Source organism: Doryrhamphus excisus, linkage group LG11 (genome assembly GCF_037039965.1).
Source record: "Doryrhamphus excisus strain RoL-2023G ecotype Guam linkage group LG11, RoL_Dexc_Guam_v1.1, whole genome shotgun sequence".
Classification (NCBI taxonomy): Eukaryota; Metazoa; Chordata; class Actinopteri; order Syngnathiformes; family Syngnathidae; genus Doryrhamphus; species Doryrhamphus excisus.
This window is the reverse complement of record NC_136367.1, coordinates 17,577,136-17,600,580: the sequence shown is the minus strand read 5'-3', so window position 1 is coordinate 17,600,580 and position 23,445 is coordinate 17,577,136. Positions and strand designations below refer to the sequence as shown.

General features: G+C 43.2%; 1 protein-coding gene across 1 annotated transcript; it reads left to right on the top strand.

Annotated features, from left to right (window-relative positions):
• The first annotated feature begins 2,827 nt into the window (after window positions 1–2,827).
• On the top strand, window positions 2,828–17,074 carry LOC131101474 (myosin heavy chain, fast skeletal muscle). The gene is made up of 41 exons (XM_058046681.2): window positions 2,828–2,905; window positions 3,039–3,087; window positions 4,122–4,337; window positions 4,485–4,628; window positions 4,697–4,853; window positions 5,453–5,480; window positions 5,558–5,669; window positions 5,772–5,864; window positions 5,943–6,006; window positions 7,504–7,602; window positions 7,684–7,787; window positions 7,850–7,988; window positions 8,063–8,181; window positions 8,894–9,043; window positions 9,126–9,296; window positions 9,360–9,666; window positions 9,739–9,812; window positions 9,897–9,984; window positions 10,520–10,637; window positions 10,708–10,831; window positions 10,912–11,048; window positions 11,130–11,385; window positions 11,465–11,707; window positions 11,787–11,963; window positions 12,900–13,045; window positions 13,111–13,201; window positions 13,271–13,660; window positions 13,879–14,005; window positions 14,087–14,205; window positions 14,272–14,468; window positions 14,527–14,710; window positions 14,773–14,938; window positions 15,027–15,151; window positions 15,228–15,536; window positions 15,622–15,825; window positions 15,897–16,022; window positions 16,095–16,265; window positions 16,338–16,442; window positions 16,517–16,612; window positions 16,705–16,836; window positions 16,930–17,074. The coding sequence occupies exons 3-41, from the start codon at window positions 4,134–4,136 to the stop codon at window positions 16,948–16,950; spliced, it is 5,817 nt and encodes a 1,938-aa protein (XP_057902664.2). The 5' UTR covers window positions 2,828–2,905; window positions 3,039–3,087; window positions 4,122–4,133; the 3' UTR covers window positions 16,951–17,074.
• The last annotated feature ends 6,371 nt before the right edge of the window (window positions 17,075–23,445 follow it).

The following is a 23,445-nucleotide window of genomic DNA, read 5'->3' as shown; positions in this document are numbered from 1 at the left end:
GCTGATGAGAGCTCAAGGCTTGCCAGCATCGCTGAGGAGACGTCTATATTTGGACTTCCTCCATATAAGCGCCGTAAACCAGATCCATTCTTATTTCATATTGAGGGGACGTCAAGTCCCCCAAAGACCCCCACTTAGTCACCCCGGTGTCATCTTTCAACAAGGAAAGAATGCACCCTTCCGCAAGTCGTATAACAAGACCCCCCCCCCCCCCCGTCCCCCTCCTGTTTTGGGGAGAAGGTCAAGCCGCCAGCCTGGCCTTGTCCTCGCTGTCAAAGCTGTCAGGACGCTCCACGACAAGACCATCTAGAGACAGCGTTTAAAAATACACGCGCCCCCTCCAGACAACACAAGCGCCTTTTGGGAGAATCCCGGAGACGCCAAAGTCCTCACCTGTTGACGCACAATGAAGACACACGCGGAACAAAACAACAATAATCAGGCCTCGCGAGCTATTTCCAGGCCTGGAGGTCATCAACAACAATAAAAAGTCAGGTGTCAACGGAGGTGTTAATAGCCGTGCTGCAACCTTAAAAGTCTCCTTAGCTGACCTCCGGGCACCTTGGGACACCAGATTCTTTGATTAATTAGTCGCGTTTAACCTTCTTTTTAATCATCCCGTCCACGGCGAGCTCTACGCTCGGGGAATACACAATCCCGGAGACAACCGGGAACGCTACGACCAAAGGGCCATTTGTTTGGAGAAACTGAAGCAACAAGCATTTTTTCCGGTAACATTGGAAAACTTTTGACCACATATTTTCCATTTGCTACATGTTTATATTATGGGATGTAGCAGTCATAAGTGTTTGCTTCCAAAGATAATAAAACATTGATTATGAGGCGGCATCGATCACTCTACGAGTCAAGGATGTAACAACCAAATCCCAAATTTTGTCTTTCAAATTTAAATTTTGCATATTTTGGTTTTTGGGGAAAATGACGGATTTGACTCCCATTATAACCATTTTTATTTCATATCAAAATGCAAACATTTATATGACTTTTGCATGATGCGATTCAGAGGTCTACCTACCTAGCTAGCTAGCTAGCTAGCTACCCGCCTACCTACCTACCTAGCTAGCTAGCTAGCTACCCGCCTACCTACCTAGCTAGCTAGCTAGCTACCCGCCTACCTACCTAGCTAGCTAGCTAGCTACCCACCTAGCTAGCTACCTACCTAGCTAGCTAGCTACCCACCTAGCTAGCTACCTACCTAGCTAGCTAGCTAGCTACCCACCTAGCTAGCTATCAGATAGATAGATAGATAGATAGATAGACAGCTAGCTAGCTAGCTCTATCTATCTATGTATCTATCTATCTATCTATCTATCTATCTATCTATCTATCTGTCTTATCTTCTTATCTTCCCTTATCTCTGACTGAACGGTGTAATACCTCATAGCAAATATTTCACTTTGCGTTTCATTTTTTGAACAATATTCCATATTTAATTTTTTTCAATGGGGAAAAAATGAGGTTTGTATTACAAAAAGGTCCTTAAAGGATAAAAAAAAAAATTCAAAATGTGTGAAAGTGAAGAAGTATGTCCTATTTAGGGTGAAATATATGAGATATAGTTTTATTTTTAGGGTCACGTGTGTTTTTGCAATACCAAGAAATCTTTTAATATTTTCTTTCTTACCAAAGATGTGTGAGCAGGTGCTGGACTGACACATACCGACCCCCCCACCCCCACTCCTCCACCCGGAACCGAGCCAGCATGAGTCTGCATTCGGGTGCAATCAGCTTTTTATTGCCCAACGCGGTTCGGTTTGCAAGTCTTTTCTTTCCATCAAGCGGGCGACTGACGTAAACACGATCCAGACTGATCCCAAAAAGTCAGAAGGAGGTCAAACTAGGAAAGAAGCGAGGATGACGTGCAGGTTCTGTTTGAAGATGGGAAAAACATTTGGTCTTGTACCCAATTCCTCTACAGACTTTCTCACACAGCTTTCTATGCAAAGTAAATATTATATAGCGATCTATGCTAAGGATCATATGGCCGGTTATTATGTTAGAGAGTTAGCTATGAGCACAAGGTCTGTCCTTGGTTTTCGACTAGAAACTTCCAAACTTCCATTGAGTCAATCCCAGATTTCCTGCTTGGGGCCCCGGCTTGCTTGACGGCGGCTAATGAGGCCCCGGAGAGCCGTGTCACGGTGCCAGGCGTTGCAAGAACGTCCTTTCCCAAAGATCCCGTGTCATCTGCGAGCGGATGCTCTGCTATTAATACGAGCATTGTTACACCCTCTTCTGCCTCGGCGACAAATCCAATTAAGTTTGGGATTGGATGAAAGCGAGACGCGGGGGGCCTCCGGTATGCGTGGTTCTTAGGTTTGCCTCGCAGGTTCTTAGGGGGAGGGACAGCGTTTTGCTCTTTTGTCTGTAACAGAATGCCGCTGACATATGAGCGCTTCTCCGCGGCTAAAGTTGGACGCTCTTCAGTGCCAAGGTGCATTAAAGAGATTATTGTAAAGACTCGAACAATGTCTGAACTTTGCTAACAGACACCGCAGATATTTACGCAAGCGTCACAAAAATGCATCTTGATCTATGCATAGCGAATCCTTTTGTGAGGCTATTTCCTCACATCGGAGGGGGGATTGTCTGGTTTTATCGTCGCTCGGACTTGAATATCTGAGCAAGGCATCATCGTGTCGCTAAAGCCCCTTTAATCTGCCGCTGACACCAACGGACTTCCCTTCATTCGCACAAATGAACTATCATTACTACTATTCTGGTGTTCACAGCGATCGATCAATACCCAAACCAATACCCCCCCTCCCCGCCCCCCCCTGCAAGGCAAGGAGATGACCAAAAGAAGCAAGAGGCTGCTTTAGAAGGACGGCTATATAAGAAGGATGGCAGCACGCCCTCAAGGACTGACAGGCAGCGAGTCAAGGTGAGTTCTTCTCAGTCTTACATGAGAAGGGGATCCAGCCAGCGGCTTAAGAGAACAATGCAGGGCACGAGCGCTCGCACCGCAACGATTCATTCTGAACCATCTCAACTATTTGACTTCTCTTGTGTTGCAGAATCCTCAACCAAACCACCATTCACATATTTCAGGCAGGTGGGAAGAGAGTAAGTATGGATTCTCTTATTTCTGCCTGATTGCTTCATAGCCTGGCTTTGCTTGGATTACTAACAATAGAGCATTTATTGTTTTCTATTTCCTGTCAGCGATAAACCTCAGTCGCGACTTTGCTAGACGACAACAGTCCTACAAATGATTGAAACGACTTTATTTCCAGACCAGTTCTTCATGAATGGAATGATAATGAATAATTCTAATAATGCTGGAGCCTATCCCAGCTGTCTTCAGATGAGAGGCGGGGTAAACCCTGGACTGGTGGCCAGCCAATCACAGGGCACATATAGACAAACAACCATTCACACTCACATTCATACCTATGGACAATTTGGAGTCGCTAATTAACCTAGCATGTTTTCGGAATGTGGGAGGAAACCGGAGTACCCGGAGAAAACCCACGCATGCACGGGAAAACATGCAAACTCCACACAGAGATAGCAGAGGGTGGAATTGAACTCAGGTTTCCTAGCTGTGAGGCCTGCGTGCCAACCACTCGTGGTCAGAAGTGCGTTGCTCACTTCGGCTAGCTTAAATTTTGCCAAAAAAACGGTTGGTATTTGGACAAATAAATGGCACACTCAGGATCTAAACGGACACTTTCTCGCCTGATTAAAAAAAGATCTCAATAAAGTTATGTATTTAAAGAGTTTAGAGCTGAAGTGAAATCAGCTTCAGAGCGCAATGCATTGTGGGTTATCATGTAGTACGGAGTACCCGGAGAAAACCCACGCATGCACGGGGAGAACATGCAAACTCCACACAGTGATGGCCGAGAGTGGAATTGAACTCGGGTCTCTTAGCTGTGAGGCCTACGGGCTAACCACCTGTTCAATCACTTGAACCGCTAATTCAATTAAACAAACAAAAAACCTACCTACAAAGCCTTTTAAATTCTACTAAAACAAGTCAATCTATTTTTTTTGAGTTTGTATTCTACTCCATGTTTGTTTTGCGAGCTGCCATCGAATAGAAAGCAAAGCCAATACGGCAACGATAACTGATCCAACGTCTCCTTTCCTGGCAGTAAAACATCATCATGAGCGGGGACGCAGAAATGGAGTGTTTCGGCCCTGCGGCCATCTATCTACGCAAGCCGGAGAAGGAGCGAATCGAAGCCCAGAACACTCCCTTTGACGCCAAGACATCCTTCTTTGTGACTGAACCCGGCGAGATGTACCTGAAGGGCAAACTGCAGAAAAGAGAAGGCGGTAAAGCCACCGTGGAGACGCTCTGCGGGAAGGTAACACTGCTTGGTGTTAGGAATACTTCATTCAACACAATGTAGGATTTATGGAATACTACCACTTCATAATACACATCCGGCTTATATCAACCACAAAAACCAAAACACGGTAAACCGAGGACCAATGTCGTATTCCTGTGTCAGACGCTGACAGTCAAAGAAGATGAAATCTTCCCCATGAATCCACCAAAGTTTGACAAGATCGAGGACATGGCCATGATGACCCACCTGAGTGAGCCCGCCGTGCTGTACAACCTCAAAGAGCGCTACGCAGCATGGATGATCTACGTGAGTCCCACTCAACAGACACAGCAATCACTAGAAACACTTGGTCTAACACATCCCGACGTTCCCAGACCTACTCCGGGTTGTTCTGCGTCACCGTGAACCCCTACAAGTGGCTCCCAGTGTACGACTCGGTGGTGGTGTCAGGATACAGAGGCAAAAAGAGGATCGAGGCGCCCCCCCACATCTTCTCCATCTCTGATAACGCCTATCAGTTCATGCTCCAAGGTACGCAAGGAACCGGCTGTTAGCAAGGGTGTCACCTGACAAGATATCTTGATTAATCACACAATAAATCATAATTAATTTGATCATTTGGTTCAGCACCTAAAGGCTTTGTAGTGCTTCCTACAACAACAGCAAACAGAGTGACACCTCTTGTCAGTCATACAATCCCTTTGGCCCTGTGGGGGAAGGCGGAGCTGCTAAATGTTTGGCCAGCATTTCAGGAAATGCTGCAAACCTTTCGCAGACAGTACCAATTGAAAACAGAAACATCAATTTCATAACTTTACAGAGTCAAATATGACATATAGGTACATATTATGATAGATTATGATAGATTGTTATTTATTATTATCATAACAGTGGTTTATTTGGTCTGAATTGTCTGGTTTGGAATTACTATTTATTGTTTATTGTTTATTGTGAGACAATAAACATTTCAAAACGCACCCACATGTTTTTGTAAATATAAAAGTTTGTCCCATCATATTTTTTCAGTGTACTTTTATTAAAATGAATATTCTGGTCTGGTCTGGTGAGACCCCTTGTGTGTTCTTAAGATGAAATGGCAAACATGAATATAATCTTGTTCTTTTTTCCAGACCGGGAAAATCAGTCTGTCCTCATCACGTATGTTGGCCTCTCTGACATGGTTGCAAGAAAGCGTAATGAAAGGAATAACTCACTATTTGTCTTTTCATCCCAAGTGGAGAATCCGGTGCAGGAAAGACTGTGAACACCAAACGTGTCATCCAGTACTTTGCCACAATCGCAGTCGCTGGGGGAAAGAAAGCAGAACAAAGTGCTGGCAAAATGCAGGTGAAATATAATTAAATAATATTTTTTCATAATAAAACATGAAATAACACAGCAAAGATAATATGTTGAATATGAATGAGTCATATTGTTGTCTTCTTGAAGGGATCGCTGGAAGATCAAATCATTGCAGCCAATCCCCTGCTGGAGGCTTACGGTAACGCCAAGACTGTGAGGAATGACAACTCCTCGCGCTTTGTGAGTGTCCTTCTATCTTCTGGAATCCATGATTAAACAATGATTATGAAAAAACTCACCCCGTCATCTTCTGGATAGGGTAAATTCATCCGAATCCACTTTGGCACCACGGGAAAGCTGGCGTCAGCAGATATTGAAACATGTAAGGAAAGAAATTAGAATCAAAGGGGAGCATTTCCATCATTGAACATGCAAGAATGACATGAATGGATATTTGGATCGATTATTCAATTCTGATATATCACATAAAAGTAGTAGGATTTCGGAAGGGAAATGAGCTTTATTGGATTAACACAGGATGCACAATATGCATCAACACTACATTTGACAGGTGCAGAGATTTGGGCACCCATTTGGGCACCCCTGTCATTTTGTTGACTGTAATACATCTCTAATGATTCATTAATGAGTAGAGTTATTGAGGAACCAAGGCACATACATTTACAGTAGTTACTGAGGAACTAATGAGTAACTGCTAAGGAACTAATGAGTAGACCAGTTACTGAAGAACTAATGACTAAGGCACTTGCATTTAGAGTAGTTACTGAGGAACTAATGACTTAGGCACATGCATTGAGTAGTTACTGAGGAACTAATGACTAAGACACATACATTTAGAGTAGTTACTGAGGAGCAAGTGACTAAGGCACATACATTGAGAGTAGTTACTGAGGAACTGATGACTAAGGCACACTCATTTAGACTAGTTACTGAGGAACAAGTGACTAAGGCACATACATTTAGAGTAGATACTGAGGAACTAATGACTAAGGCACATACATTTAGAGTAGTTACTGAGGAACTAATGCATAACTGCTAAGGAACTTATGAGTAGACTAGTTACTGAGGAACTAATGACTAAGGTACATACATTTACAGTAGTTACTGAGGAACTAATGACTAAGACACATACATTTAGAGTAGTTACTGAGGAACTAATGACTAAGGCACATGCATTTAGAGTAGTTACTAAGGAACTAATGACTAAGGTACATGCATTTAGAGTAGTTACTGAGGAACTGATGACTAAGGCACACTCATTTAGACTAGTTACTGAGGAACTAATGACTAAGGTACATACATTTACAGTAGTTACTGAGGAACTAATGACTAAGACACATACATTTAGAGTAGTTACTGAGGAATTAATGACTAAGGCACATGCATTTAGAGTAGTTACTAAGGAACTAATGACTAAGGCACATGCATTTAGAGTAGTTACTGAGGAACTCATGACTAAGGCACATGCATTTAGAGTAGTTACTGAGGAACTAATGACCAAGGCACATACATTTAGAGTAGTTACTGAGGAACAATTGACTAAGGCACATACATTTACAGTAGTTACTGAGGAACTAATGAAGTAATGCTAATGAGTAGTGACTGAGGAGCTAATGAGGAACTAATGAGTAATGGTTAGGGGTAGGTAGGTTTATTCCTCATGAACTACTGTAATGTTGTGTACCCTGTGATTGGCTGGCGGCCAGTCCAGGGTGTACCCCGCCTTTCAGTCCTGTCCATCAGGTATTTGAAATTGTAGATGTGTAAAGCCAATGATTTCTAAATGAAAATGATGGAAATGGTGCCCAAACGTTGGCACACCAGTGTGCGTTCTAACATTGTCCCATGTGAACCACAGACCTGCTGGAGAAGTCTCGTGTGACCTTCCAGCTGTCTGCTGAGAGGAGCTACCACATCTTCTATCAGCTAATGACAGGACACAAACCTGAGCTGCTTGGTATGACTACGGTTTGACCTATGAACTGTTACTCTTTTTGGGGCAGGTACGGCAAACTAACATCCCACTTTGTCCCTGCAGAGGCTCTCCTCATCACCACCAACCCTTACGACTATCCCATGATCAGCCAGGGAGAAATAGTTGTCAAGAGCATCAATGACGTTGAGGAGTTCATCGCCACCGATGTAAGACCCGTTGTAGCGAATACCGGCAGTAAGGTCACTTGAACGTGTTGACGTGTCCACAGACCGCCATCGACATCCTGGGTTTTACTGCTGAGGAGAAGGTCAGCATGTACAAGCTGACCGGAGCTGTGATGCAACACGGCAACATGAAGTTCAAGCAGAAGCAGCGTGAAGAGCAGGCTGAGCCTGACGGCACTGAAAGTAAGTCACAACTCCATCGGCCTCCCGTCCTAGCATGGACTTCACGTGTTAACGATTGATGATCTTGCTTCCAGTCGCTGATAAAATCTCCTACCTCATGGGCCTGAACTCCGCTGACCTCCTCAAGGCTCTGTGCTACCCGAGGGTCAAAGTGGGCAATGAGTTTGTGACTAAGGGTCAGACTGTGCCTCAGGTAGAGTGGTGCTTCATTTACTAGGTAGGGGTACCTTTCACATGGGTACCCCATACCATGCCTGGTACCTCACAACTGGCATTGTTAAATATCATGTTACATGTTTCAATGTAACATTTATTATATATACAGTATATTAACCTCAACAAGCATATTAAAACAACTGTTTGTATTGGTCTTGGTCATGCAGCAACTAAATTACACAAATAATACGAGCAACAGCTCGTGCCAACTACATCTGGACGTGATGTCACCAGGTACATTCGTAGTACCAACAGTTGCAGAACTGTAGTACCATCAGGATTACTATTCATTCATTCATTCATTTTCTACCGCTTTTTCCTCACGAGGGTCGCGGGGGGTGCTGGAGCCTATCCCAGCTGTCTTCGGGCGAGAGGCGGGGTACACCCTGGACCGGTCGCCAACCAATCACAGGGCACATATAGGACAAACAACCATTCACACTCACATTCATACCTATGGACAATTTGGAGTGGCCAATTAACCTAGCATGTTTTTGGAATGTGGGAGGAAACCGTAGTACCCGGAGAAAACCCACGCATGCACGGGGAGAACATGCAAACTGTGAGGTCTGCACGCTAACCACTAGACCACCGTGCCGCCCCAGGATTACTATAAAAGGGTTAGGGTTAGAGCTTTTTTTTTTTTTTTAAATACTAGAAAAATCCCAATTGATTATTTTCATCAACAGGTTAACAACTCTGTCATGGCCCTCTGCAAGTCTGTCTATGAGAAAATGTTCTTGTGGATGGTGGTCAGAATCAACGAGATGCTGGACACCAAGCAGCCCAGAAGCTACTTCATTGGTGTCCTGGATATTGCTGGATTTGAAATTTTCGATGTAATTATGCCGATACAAATGGAATTTGCAGTTTATCAAATGGAAAAGCAGACTATTTTAGGTTCCTGTCTTCATTTGTCAGTTCAACAGCTTGGAGCAGCTGTGCATCAACTTCACCAACGAGAAACTGCAACAGTTTTTCAACCACCACATGTTTGTCCTGGAGCAAGAGGAGTACAAGAAGGAAGGAATCGAATGGGAGTTCATAGACTTTGGCATGGACTTGGCTGCCTGCATTGAGCTTATTGAGAAGGTATACAGGAAAAGCTTGTAAATAATACAATCAATGGTATATAACACTGATGTGTTATTACAGCCAATGGGCATCTTCTCCATCCTTGAAGAGGAGTGCATGTTCCCCAAGGCTTCAGACACGACTTTCAAGAACAAACTGTATGACCAGCATCTTGGTAAGAACAAGTCCTTTGAGAAGCCAAAACCGGCCAAAGGCAAGGCCGAGGCTCACTTCTCCTTGGTGCACTACGCCGGCACTGTGGACTACAACATTGTCGGCTGGCTGGATAAGAACAAGGACCCCCTGAACGACTCGGTTGTTCAGCTCTACCAGAAGTCCTCCATCAAGTTGCTGGCCTTCCTGTATGCATCCCACGCCTCAGCAGAAGGTGTGACGTACTGTAGAACGTTCGCCATCTCTTAGAACGGAATAATATTACTAATATGACTGTGATTGACAGCTGAGAGTGGAGGCGGCAAGAAAGGTGGCAAGAAGAAGGGTGGGTCCTTTCAAACTGTGTCCGCATTGTTCAGGGTAAGCAAAATACTGTAAAATACTACATGTATGCTTACAGTACTTTTATGGAACTGGAAATGTGATGCGCTCTCAATTTGTTAGGAGAATCTGGGCAAACTGATGACGAACCTGAGAAGCACTCATCCTCATTTTGTGCGCTGTCTGATTCCCAACGAATCCAAGACACCAGGTATGACTCTTTCCGAAAAGTGATGTTGGAACCGTGAAGTGGCGAGGGAGTACTGTATAAAATTTCATCTTAGATTAGAATCCGTCTATTATTATTATTATTTTTTTTTTTGCTGGCCAAAAATAAATAAATAAACAAATAAATAAATAAATAAATAAAATACAATAAATGCTAGTCCTAAGTACATACTAGTTAAGTACATCCATAAATAAATACTAGTCCTAAGTACATCCATAAATAAATATGAGTTTTAAGTACTAGTAAATACTACTATACTACAATATAAATAGTATTTATTTATGGATCCATAAATGTATTTATTTATGGATACATAAATAAATACTAGTCCTAAGTACATACCAGTCCTAAGTACTTCCATAAATAAATACTAGTCCTAAGTACATACTAGTCTAAGTACATCCATAAATAAATACTAGTCCTAAGTCCAAAGCGGAGAGAAAGTAAAGAGAAAAAAAAAAGAATCCGCGTATTATTATTGAATGGATTGTACTGTCATTCTTCCTTGCTTCTTCAGGCCTGATGGAGAACTTCTTGGTCATCCACCAGCTGCGTTGTAACGGCGTGCTGGAAGGCATCAGGATCTGCAGGAAAGGTTTCCCCAGCAGAATCCTCTACGGTGACTTCAAGCAGAGGTAGCGTTGATCAAATATTAGCGGCGCCTGTCACTCAGCCCAAGTAAGGCATCCAATCCTTTGCTTTCAGATACAAAGTATTGAATGCTAGCGTCATCCCTGAGGGTCAGTTCATTGACAACAAGAAGGCATCGGAGAAACTTCTTGGGTCCATCAACGTGGATCACACGCAGTACAAGTTTGGCCATACCAAGGTAGCGTGAAGAACTCTTTTAAAGCTGGTAAATAAAGAATAAAGAATAAAAGTGTAGAAAGTAACTGTGGTGACTTTCAGGTGTTCTTCAAAGCCGGCCTGCTGGGTACACTGGAGGAGATGAGAGATGAGAAACTGGCTGAGTTGGTCACAATGACTCAGGCTCTGTGCAGAGGCTACCTCATGAGACGAGAGTTTGTCAAGATGATGGAGAGGAGGTAAAGCGTCTTGCCAACACGTACGGCTGTTTCACATCAAGGTAACACCTTCAACTGAGCATTGCTTCCACGTTTTTCCAGGGAGGCCATTTACTCCATCCAGTACAACATCCGCTCATTCATGAACGTCAAAACGTGGCCATGGATGAAGCTCTACTTCAAGATCAAACCTCTGCTGAAGAGCGCAGAGACTGAAAAGGAGATGGCCCAAATGAAAGAAGACTTTGAAAAAACCAAGGAGGACCTTGTTAAAGCTTTGGCCAAGAAGAAGGAACTGGAGGAGAAGATGGTTTCCCTCCTGCAGGAGAAGAATGACCTCATGTTGCAAGTCCAATCTGTAAGACCAGACCTTAAACACGGTTGATTAAAAAGCCTGCATGGAGCAGTGACGTGGAGGTCCATGCTCTGTTGTTTAGGACGGTGAAAACCTTGCTGATGCTGAGGAAAGGTGTGAGGGGCTCATCAAAGCCAAAATCCAGCTGGAGGCCAAACTCAAAGAGACAACTGAGAGGCTGGAGGATGAGGAGGAAATCAACGCTGAGCTGACGGCCAAGAAGAGGAAGCTGGAGGACGAGTGCTCTGAGCTGAAGAAAGACATTGATGACTTGGAGCTCACCTTGGCTAAAGTAGAGAAGGAGAAACACGCCACTGAGAACAAGGTGATGAGATTTCTACTGCTCTATTGATACAGGAATCCCAAAACAGTGCCCTGACTAAAATGTACAAACTTTTTTACAGGTTAAAAACCTGACAGAGGAGATGGCCTCTCAAGATGAGACCATTGCCAAGTTGTCCAAAGAGAAGAAAGCCCTCCAAGAGGCCCATCAGCAGACCCTGGATGACCTTCAGGCAGAGGAAGACAAAGTCAACACTCTGACCAAGGCCAAGTCCAAGCTGGAGCAGCAAGTGGATGACGTGAGTGAGCCCTCTTGTCCAGCAAATGTGAACATCAGGGGTGTCGCCAGATCTCAGATTTCTCGCTCAGAAAAAACTCTCGCAATAATCCAAAATAAATTCATCTTACAATTCCATATTTTTTCCAGCATTCATATATTGCCATGTAGGAAATAGAAATCATAGAAAAGCAGCGCACAGAGTGAGACCTCTTGTTAGTCGCTTTGTGTCTGTGGGGGTGGCGGGGCCGCTACCATACACACAGCAAAAACGGGGAGCCTCATGAGTAGCAATGCAAGGTAACATAGTAGAAATTCTTTGTTAATTCTTTTTAAATTATTGATTATTCATTAATTATGATTATATATAATCACAACAGTAGTTTGTTCTGAAAACATGTCAATATCATTTAGCCTGAATCTGTGAGACAATAAACATGTCAAAACGCATTGTGCTCTTTAATACAGTTGAAAAGCCAGCATTTCAAGAAATGCTGCAAATGTTTGACAGACATTGAGAAACTGTCTATGTAGTTATTTATTAATTATTTATTATTTATTGATTATTAATTATTGATTATATATATATACATATATATGTTCTGAAAACATTTAGCCTGAATCTGTGAGACAATAAACATGTCAAAACGCATCTGCGTTGTGCTCTTTAATACAGTTGAAAAGCCAGCATTTCAAGAAATGCTGCAAATGTTTGACAGACATTGAGAAACTGTCTACATAATAATCTATTAATTACTTATTATTAATTATAATTAATAATAAATTATTATTAATGTTATAATTATTAATAATTATTAATTATTTTTCTTAAAATGAATGTTCAAATCCGGTCTCGATTTCTCGGACCTAGTCTCGTTAAGTTGAGTGTCTGGTGACGCCCCCCAGCGAGCAGTGATAGACGTTTAAGCTATTATCTGTTATCATGTGTTTGCAATAGCTTGAAGGATCCCTGGAGCAAGAAAAGAAGCTTCGTATGGATCTTGAACGAGCTAAAAGGAAGCTGGAAGGAGATCTGAAGCTGGCTCAGGAATCCATCATGGATCTTGAGAATGACAAGCAGCAGTCTGATGAGAAAATAAAGAAGTTTGTATTTCATATATTGATAAGCTTTAACACACCGTTACTTACCACCAACGTACCATTTCCAGGAAGGACTTTGAGATCAGCCAACTACTGAGTAAGATTGAGGATGAGCAAACTCTTGGAGTCCAGTTACAGAAAAAGATCAAGGAACTTCAGGTATTTGGTGACAAAAGTCGTAGTTTCAGGATATCTTGGAAATGAGAAACTAGAACACGTGTCTTCCAGGCTCGTATTGAGGAGCTGGAGGAGGAGATCGAAGCTGAGCGTGCCGCTCGAGCCAAAGTGGAGAAGCAGAGGGCCGATCTCTCCAGGGAACTTGAAGAGATCAGCGAGCGACTCGAAGAAGCCGGTGGCGCCACCGCTGCTCAGATCGAGATGAACAAAAAGCGCGAGGCCGAGTTCCAGAAGCTTCGTCGCGACCTGGAGGAGTCCACCCTTCAGCACGAGGCCACCGCCGCGGCGCTCCGTAAGAAGCAGGCCGACAGCGTGGCAGAACTCGGCGAGCAGATCGACAACCTCCAGCGCGTCAAACAGAAACTGGAGAAGGAGAAGAGCGAATACAAGATGGAGATTGACGACCTCAGCAGCAACATGGAGAACATTGCCAAATCGAAGGTGAGAGCATTCCCGAAGTTAAATCATCGTAATCTCCATCGCAGCTGCTCTGTTCAGGTTCTCTTGGAAGACGTTTCTCTTCAGGCTTCATCAGTTCATGCTCAAAGACTTGGTCGGACACACACCAGTCAGACTAGATAGGACAGCTCAACCAACCTGAATGTCCTACACGACCTGCAAGGCATTTCAGCATGCTAATGAAACTCTTCTTTCGCTAGGCTAACCTTGAGAAGATGTGCAGGACATTGGAGGACCAACTGAGTGAGCTGAAGTCCAAGAACGATGAGAATGTTCGTCAACTCAATGACATCAGTGCGCAAAAAGCAAGACTTCAGACTGAGAACGGTAGGCATCACCTGTTCGGACACAATGAAGCAGTTCCGAAAGCTAATTAGTTTCATTTGGATGTTCTTCGTCGCTGATCAGGTGAATACACACGTCAGCTGGAGGAGAAAGAAGCTCTGGTGTCTCAGCTCACGAGAGGCAAGCAGGGCTACACCCAGCAGATTGAAGAGCTCAAGCGCCACATCGAGGAGGAAGTGAAGGTAACGCTCGATTAAAATCTGACTCGCAAAGGAAAAAGATCACCTGAGTCTTCTTCTGGGTGGCAGGCCAAGAACGCCCTGGCCCACGCCGTCCAGTCGGCCCGCCATGACTGCGACCTGCTCAGAGAGCAGTACGAGGAGGAGCAGGAGGCCAAGGCTGAGCTGCAGCGATCCATGTCCAAGGCCAACAGCGAGGTGGCTCAGTGGAGAACCAAATACGAGACGGATGCCATTCAGCGCACCGAGGAGCTGGAGGAGGCAAAGTGAGTCATGAAACACACAGAAGATAACTTCATGACGCAAACGAATGCGTGTTTGTAGGAAAAAGCTCGCCCAGCGTCTCCAGGATGCGGAGGAGTCCATCGAGGCGGTGAACTCAAAGTGCGCCTCTCTGGAAAAGACCAAGCAGAGGCTGCAGGGTGAAGTGGAAGATCTGATGATCGACGTGGAGAGAGCCAATGCTCTGGCCGCCAACCTCGACAAGAAGCAGAGGAACTTTGACAAGGTCAGCCTTTATTTTCGTCCACAGATGAGCAAACTGAAGATGATCCTTTGTGATGTCTTCAGGTTCTTGCCGAGTGGAAGCAGAAATACGAGGAGAGCCAGGCTGAGCTGGAAGGAGCTCAGAAGGAGGCCCGCTCACTCAGCACGGAGATGTTCAAATTGAAGAACTCCTATGAAGAAGCCCTGGACCACCTGGAGACCCTGAAGAGGGAGAACAAGAACCTGCAACGTGAGATGATCTACCACATTCCCGATTTTCACCATCACTCCAAGTATCAGACCATCACTCATACATCTCATGTCAACTGCTCCTGCAGAGGAGATTTCCGACCTGAGCGAGCAACTTGGAGAAACTGGAAAGACAATCCATGAGCTGGAGAAGGGAAAGAAGACAGTGGAAAGTGAGAAGACCGAAATTCAGACAGCTCTGGAGGAAGCAGAGGTAAGAAGATCACCATGAACATCCTGCGTGCCGTCTTGGTTCTGCTTCCGTTCATACGAGTCCTGCTTGTTCACAGGCCACCCTGGAGCACGAGGAGTCCAAGATTCTTCGCGTTCAGCTGGAACTGACCCAAGTCAAGAGCGAGATCGACAGGAAGCTTGCAGAGAAGGATGAGGAGATTGAGCAGATCAAGAGGAACAGCCAGCGTGTGATCGAGTCCATGCAGAGCACCTTGGATGCTGAGGTCAGGAGCAGGAACGATGCCCTGAGAATCAAGAAGAAGATGGAGGGAGACCTGAATGAAATGGAGATCCAGCTGAGCCATGCCAACCGCCAGGCCGCTGAAGCACAGAAACAACTGAGGAACGTCCAGGGACAACTCAAGGTGCTGACACTAGAAGATACCAGGCAGAGGTACCTGATAGGAATCCAATGCTGATTTGTGTGTCAATCAATGTTTGACGTCACAGGATGCCCAGCTTCATCTTGATGAAGCCCTCAGAGGTCAGGAGGACATGAAGGAGCAGGTTGCCATGGTGGAGCGCAGGAACAACCTGATGCTGGCAGAGATCGAGGAGCTGAGGACTGCTCTGGAGCAGACGGAGAGAGGCCGCAAAGTGGCTGAACAGGAGCTGATTGATGCCAGCGAGCGTGTTGGTCTCCTGCACTCTCAGGTACTCTTCACCTGCGTTGAAGAACTTGCATGCAGCAACCTGAAAGTAAGCTTTGGCTTCACTTGAAATAGAACACCAGCCTTATCAACACCAAGAAGAAGCTGGAGGCTGACCTTGTCCAGATCCAGGGTGAGGTGGAGGATGCCGTGCAGGAATCAAGAAACGCTGAAGATAAAGCCAAGAAGGCCATCACTGATGTGAGTCCTTCCTCGTACTGTTCTTCACATCACATCAAACGCTACGATTCCACTCATGGCTGCTGTGTCTAGGCTGCCATGATGGCAGAGGAGCTGAAGAAGGAGCAGGACACCAGCGCTCACTTGGAGAGGATGAAGAAGAACCTGGAGGTGACAGTCAAGGACCTGCAGCACCGCCTGGACGAGGCTGAGAATCTGGCCATGAAGGGAGGCAAGAAGCAGCTCCAGAAACTGGAAGCTCGGGTAAGTACGCCAAACGACAAGATGCCAAACTACGGAAAAACTACCAGGAGTTAGACCTCCTTCTCGTTTCAGGTGCGTGAACTTGAAGCCGAGGTGGAAGCTGAGCAGAGGAGAGGTTCAGAAGCTGTGAAAGGCGTCCGTAAATACGAGAGAAGAGTGAAGGAGCTCTCATATCAGGTCGGTGTTAGTGTTTTGATGAGTTCATGAGGCCCAAATAAAAGATCTAAACTCCTTCCATAACAATCCAACAGACTGAGGAGGACAAGAAAAACGTCACCAGACTCCAGGATCTGGTGGACAAGCTGCAGCTGAAGGTTAAGGCCTACAAGCGGCAGTCCGAGGAGGCTGTGAGTGTCATCTCTTGCTATTTTTAACACTTCGCTTGCCAAGTCTCCACTCCACCAGGCTGAGTATTAAATATTCACCCCCCCCCCACCAGGAGGAGCAAGCTAACACTCACATGTCCAGGCTCAGGAAGGTTCAACACGAGCTGGAGGAGGCTCAGGAACGAGCCGACATCGCCGAGTCACAGGTCAACAAGCTGAGGGCCAAAAGTCGGGAAATTGGAAAAGTGAGTAGAAGAGCCAGAAGAGGCAAACAAAAGAGTCGTTCAGACTCATGCGACACCCAAACTAAACTAACGGCTGTCATGTTTTCCGTGCAGACAAAGGATGCCGAGGAATGATCTGCACCCCACTGAGAGACAGACCCAAAGGAGAATCATAAAATATGATATTCCATTGGAGCGCTCTCACTAGATCCTGTAGATGTTATTATTACATTCAATAAATCTATTTTGCCTGTCAGAAGATGGTTTCTTTTCACAAAAATACAAAATTCCAAAGCTCGGTGATTGACAGAGTGAGTAATGAGGGGGTCACGGACACTGAATGATCATCATGTGTGTGTGTTTAGGCTCGGGTGTCAAGCTAGGCTTGGCATCCGGAGTTGAAATGCAGTCAATGTTGGCTAAAGAAGTGGGGGGGGCAAAGAAGCAAAACATAGTTGACGTCAGTTTAGAGTTAATAATAATTACAGTTAGGGGCTGCACGGTGTCGAGTGGTTAGCACGCCGGCATCACAGCTAGAAGACCAGTGTTCGATTCCACCCTCGGCCATCTCTGTGTGGAGTTTGCATGTTCTCCCAGTGCACGCGTTGGTTTTCTCCGGGTACTCCGGTTTCCTCCCACATTCCAAAAACATGCTAGGTTAATTAGCGACTCCAAATTGTCCGTAGGTATGACTGTGAGTGTGAATGGTTGTTTGTCTATATGTGCCCTGTGATTGGCTGGCCACCAGTCCAGGGTGTACCCCGTCTCTCGCCCGAAGACAGCTGGGATAGGCTCCAGCACCCCTCACAACCGTTGTGAGGAAAAACGGGAGAAAATGAATGAATGAATGAATAAAGACATTAGCAAAATTTACAGGTTAGCATTGAAGCGTGAAAACCCCACGGGAGAACATGCAAACTCCACACAGAGATGGTTGAGGATGGAATTGAACTCGGGTCTCCTAGCTTTGAGGCATGCGCGCTAACCACTCGACCTACTAATGTCTTATTTTCTCTTATTATGTCAACTACATTGAGTCATACAAGTCACTATAGGGGAGCTATTTTATGTCTGGAGGGCTCTATAATGCTAAAAATGAATTATTTAGGGGGACTCATCCTGAATCACGAATTGAAGCAAGAAAATGGTGACTGCCATACCAATCAATTCTTTTTATACGGTATCACGTTTTTGAAGATGCTGGCTACAGCTCTAGAGTCATACAACAAAATGAAAGACGAGTGCATATTCGTCATTCTTATCATCTCAGATTGACAGCAGAGGAATGCAGGCCATGGCGAGCAGCCGCCAAAATGTGCTTCCTCTTTGAGGAGCTTGTTTTACTGACATAGTGACTAATGACAGCTGACTGCCCTTTGCACTGGCCTCCACTCCGCTTTAAGCACCTGCTCACTTCTAAATGCCTGGCATCCGCCATAACACAAACACACACACACACACACACACACGGCATACCGACTGAAGGGGGCGCCTTAAAAAACACCTCCACTCCACTGGCTGACTGAAAAACAATCATTTTTTTATTCTAAATATACAAAAACAGGTGAAATGAGGTAGCTAAGAATGCACGTAATGGGACTTACCTATTCCACCTCCAATTCCATCAACCGTCCATCCATTTTCTACGGTCTATCCCAGTTGTCTTCCGGCAAGACATCATGTGAGCTGCATATGAAGCACATTGTTATTATTTTTATAAACATTGTTACGCCCAAGATCTACATTACTCACTTAAAGTTAGCATATATGTACTATTCTCTTACCAACATATTCGCAAATGCTACTAACTTATATGATGTAATAAGTTGTTATACTGTACCTGTGTTACAGTTAGTGTAGCTTTTGAGGCCGTAAGGAAGCGTTATTTGGTGTAAAATGTCAATCTTGTTACCAAACAAATTAGTGTAGTATGCTAATTGTTCAACTTCCTTCGTCGTCTTTATCAGGACGTGCTAAGATAGGAAGACACGACGATTGGGCCGATAAAATGCTGCCCCCTGTTGGTTCGGAGTATATTGACGGCATTTCTATAAAGTCACGACTTCTATATCTGGAAGCCCGTTTCTGAAAAGTACTCCAAAGGTAAGTCATAGTTATGAGAAAAAAAAGTAAAAAGCACAAAAGTCATAATTGTAATGATTTTCAGTTATAACGTGATGGTATCTTAAGTCTTTGGTTGTGGACATTGTTTATTTAGTCCACAAGAGGGCGCCAGAGTTACAGTTCCTGCAGAAAGGCGGAAGTGTTCAGATTCAAGGCGCCTACATGGATAGAACTGTAAACAATTGTGACCGAGGTTTTGTAAGTTCACTAAAGGGACTAAACGGTGATTTGTTGTTTGAGTTCCATTCAAAAACTATACAAAAACCAAGAGATAAAAAGTCATGAGATAGAAACTGCGCATGTGTGTGCCACGTGACAAAGGCTCTCGTGAAGACGTCACATGAGCAGTTTGGAGCTCATCGTTCGACTTTTCATCTCATAATTAGCTCACAATTATCATTTTGTATCTAATAAATTCAACTTTTTATCACCATTATAACTTTTTATCTGCTAATTATGACTTTTTAATTTATCTCATAATATACATTTTTTAATGGTTAGATCTTGTAATTTTGAATCTCATCATTTTAATTTAGCTCATAATGTTTACTTTTGATTCTGATTTTATTTGATAATTATGACTTTCTGATCATTTCAAATTTGATCTCATATTTTCCACTTTTTAATCTCATAATTGTGTTTATCATTATAATTTTTATTGTATAATTTCAATTTTTAAAATCTTGTAATTTCTCTTTATGCCATAATTATGACTTTATTTTATGTCATAATTATGACCTTGTATCTCATCACTCAAAAGTAATTAACACATGAAATCCGACAAAAATGAACTGAAAAAACGTACGATAGTTCGCAATAAACCAGCAAAAAATAAAGAAAAAGGTTTGAATGAAGTGATATGAAGTGTATGATAATAAAAGACCAAAAGGTAAAGTGAAAAATATCAATAGCATTTAATCACCAAAGATAAAAACATTGAAATATCCATTTGTAACGTGACTGACAAAATGTTTACAAAGTTAGCATCTTCTATTTCGCTGACAAAAACAGAAGCAAAAGGACGAGCAAAAACATTCTTTCAATAAGACGTAGACATAAGCGCTATTTATATGCTCCATTTCATGTCTGGATTTGTTTTTTTGTCCTGTAAATTGTGCTCACACAAGCGTTGCAGACATTGGATACCTTTTTTTTCTGCCGTAGAAATAGTAGGCCGTACACAAACGCCAAAACATCAAATGAAATACAGATGTAGAAATGAATGCAGCAACAAATAATACATCAATTCCATACGCTCAAATCATGGCAAATTCATACTTTCTCAAAGTTTAGGATCACATTTATCCCAAAATCAAGACCACTTCACGTCTTCTTGTGCTTGAATCCATCAGGGAAACTTCACTGAAGTTAAACTTCCTTCCTCAACCTCTTGTACGGCGTCCTGTCGCACCAAGAGGAACACACACACACACACAAAAGATACAAAGTAGAGATGCACTAAACTACTTCCTGCTTCTCAAGACCGATATGATACCGATACCCGATAACTTTTTCATACCTGCTTCAAAGACAGAGATGGAAGTGTGGTTGGTGTACACCTGGAGGTCAGACGGACTGGAATAAATCTACCTGGGGATTTGTACCAAACGTATTTCAGCTACGTCATTTAAAAACATCAAAACATTTACACAATAAAAGTCGTACATTTAGGAGAAAAATGTCAAAAATTCTACAACAAAATTCTATAAATTTACCAAAATAAAAAAAGTTGTAAATTTTATCGTAAATTTACGACTTTTATTATTGGACTTTAAAATTATGAGAAAAAAGTCTTATATTTTATCATAAATGTCTAACTTTTATTATCAAAAATTCATTTAAATTTACGAGAAAAAAGTCTTACATTTTATCATAAATGTATAGGTATAGGGGATAGGGGAAATGTATAGGGGAATAAAATTCATACATTTATGAGAAAAAAAAATCATAATTTTTTCATAAATGTACGACTTTTATTCTTGTAAATGTATTTAGATTTGTGAGAAAAAAAGTTGTAAATTTGATCGTAAATATAGAACTTTTATTCTTACAAATATATTTAAATTTATGAGAAAAAAAGTTGTACATTTTAACTTTTATTCTTGGACATTAATTTATTCTCATATTCTTGAGTAAAAAAAAGCCAAAAATTGAGGAGAATAAAAGTCATACATTTATGAGAAAAAAGTTTGACATTTTATCATAAATTTACGACTTTTATTCGTTTTCGTCTCTGGCAAACCTTTTCCGCTTTCCATTACAGAGCATTTGGAACAGCGAGCACGCTTTCCTGGGAAAGTCAATGTTTGTTTACGAGTGAAATCCAGGGAAGTTAACGTCACAGGCAGGAGAAAAAAGGAGCAGTGATGGATTATCGGCTTTATCGGTATAACGTGATCATTCCCTGATATTGGTCTGATAATTATCGTGCATCCCAAGTTGAAAGTGTTCCAAACATGCAAATAAATACTGCTGACTGAAAATAAAAACACTGATCTGAATACCTAGCAGGCTATCAACAGGACAGTGTTGTTTTAGCGATGCTATAAAGTGAAAGCTGCAGATTTTTTTTTAGGATTTTTTTTTCCAATGTATTTTTCAAGCAAAGCTTTCCCTACCATGCTGGGGTGCGGCAGAGATGCACACCAGTAGATTGGCGTGTACATAAACATCCTAAACATTCGCTTGCTTCAGTCATACGCCACAGACAGGAACGCAAAGTCATGTGATCAGGCTCGGGAACTTTGCCTGACGTGGTAGAAATGTGCCAAAGGTCTGTGCTTTAATCGGGGGTCCGAGCACAGTGTCCAGCAGAGTCCTTCCACACGTCTCCTCCTTGTGCTCTTTGTATTAAAAAGTCTGTTCAGTTCTCGGAGAGCAAGGAAGGAAGTGTTGACGGTTGACCAGTGCCACCTTTTAACGTCTTTCAGGATGAACATCACGGTCACATCTAAAGTGAGTGCAACAAGGCACTGCAGGTTGGAACACCAGAGGAGGGAATAACACAGAAGTCTACTGCACAGCACAGCCATTAGTCCAAAATAGCTTCAACATTGGAACCACTTCACATGGCAACACAAAAACATCTGGAATGTGGGAATACCACTGCAGTATCTCAGCTCCACTTGACTCGCTAGCGCTAACAGCGCCGTGTTTGTCAGACGGTGAAGTGACGACCAAAAGAAACATTAAAGGTCCCCTACTATGTACTTTTTAATCATCAATCAAGGGGGTCAGGAACCTTTCTATAAAGAAGTAAATGTTCTATATGCTAGTCTGGGGTCCACCCTCACAGGGGTGTGACCGCTCCCCTAAGTTTATCAGTGGTGTGTCTACCTCTAACTGGTTTGAACTGCTGTCAATCAAGGGGGTCGGGAACCTTTCTATAAAGAAGTAAATACTATACCCTAGTCTGGGGTTCCACCCTCACAGGGCTTGGACTACTCCCATAAGTTTATCAGTGGTGTGGCTATCTGTCTGCCTCTAACTGGTTTGAACTGCTGTCAATCAAGGGGGTCGGGAACCTTTCTATAAAGAAGTAAATGCTCTATACCCTAGTCTGGGGGTCCACCCTCACAGGGGTGTGACCGCTCCCATAAGTTTATCAGTGGTGTGGCTATGTGTCTGCCTCTAACTGGTTCAAACTGCTGTCAATCAAGGGGGTCGGGAACCTTTCTATAAAGAAGTAAATGTTCTATATGCTAGTCTGGGGTTCCACCCTCACAGGGATGGGACCAATCCCCTAAGTTTATCAGTGGTGTGGCTATGTGTCGGCCTCTAACTGGTTCAAGCTGCTGTCAATCAAGGGGGTCGGGAACCTTTCAACAGCCTATTTTTGGACCGTGGGAAGAAACCAGATGTGATTAATTCAATCACATTAATTGATGAATTAATAGATTAATTAAAATGACTGAAAAGTAGTATAATACAGGACCTTTAATAAATTGTCTATTGTGAGCAGCCATGATTGTTTTGAAGTTCTGACATCAACAGTGTGCTCACTGAGCGGTACAATTGCACCATCTAGTGGACCAAAAGAACATTTGACTCTGTTTGAGTCATGAAGATCCCACTCCCGCTTGGCTGGACCTCCTTATGATGAATTTATTGCAATGAATGGTTGCTAGTTAGCTATTTTTAGCTATGTCAGCTATTAAATACTGCAAAATGAGCTATTGCTAAAATGTGAAGATCGGGAAACAAAGGGGAATATTGTGCCACTGTGAAAACTCCAAAGAAAATCATTAAACCTCCCCCCCCCAAAAGCATCACATCCCGTAAAACAGGAAAAGCTGATGAAAAAGTACATTCCCCGTAGAAGAAGCAAAAATGAACGCATCATCTCATCAAATCCTGCAAATGACTTATGACCACATCAGAAATTAACATAGCATTATTGCACTCAAGGTTCTATTGTCACCTTTGACCTTCCTATTGAATCCGATATGATATCTACTGTGCTTGCTTTCACATCCTTTGTGCTTTTATCCTGAGTGGAAGCACATC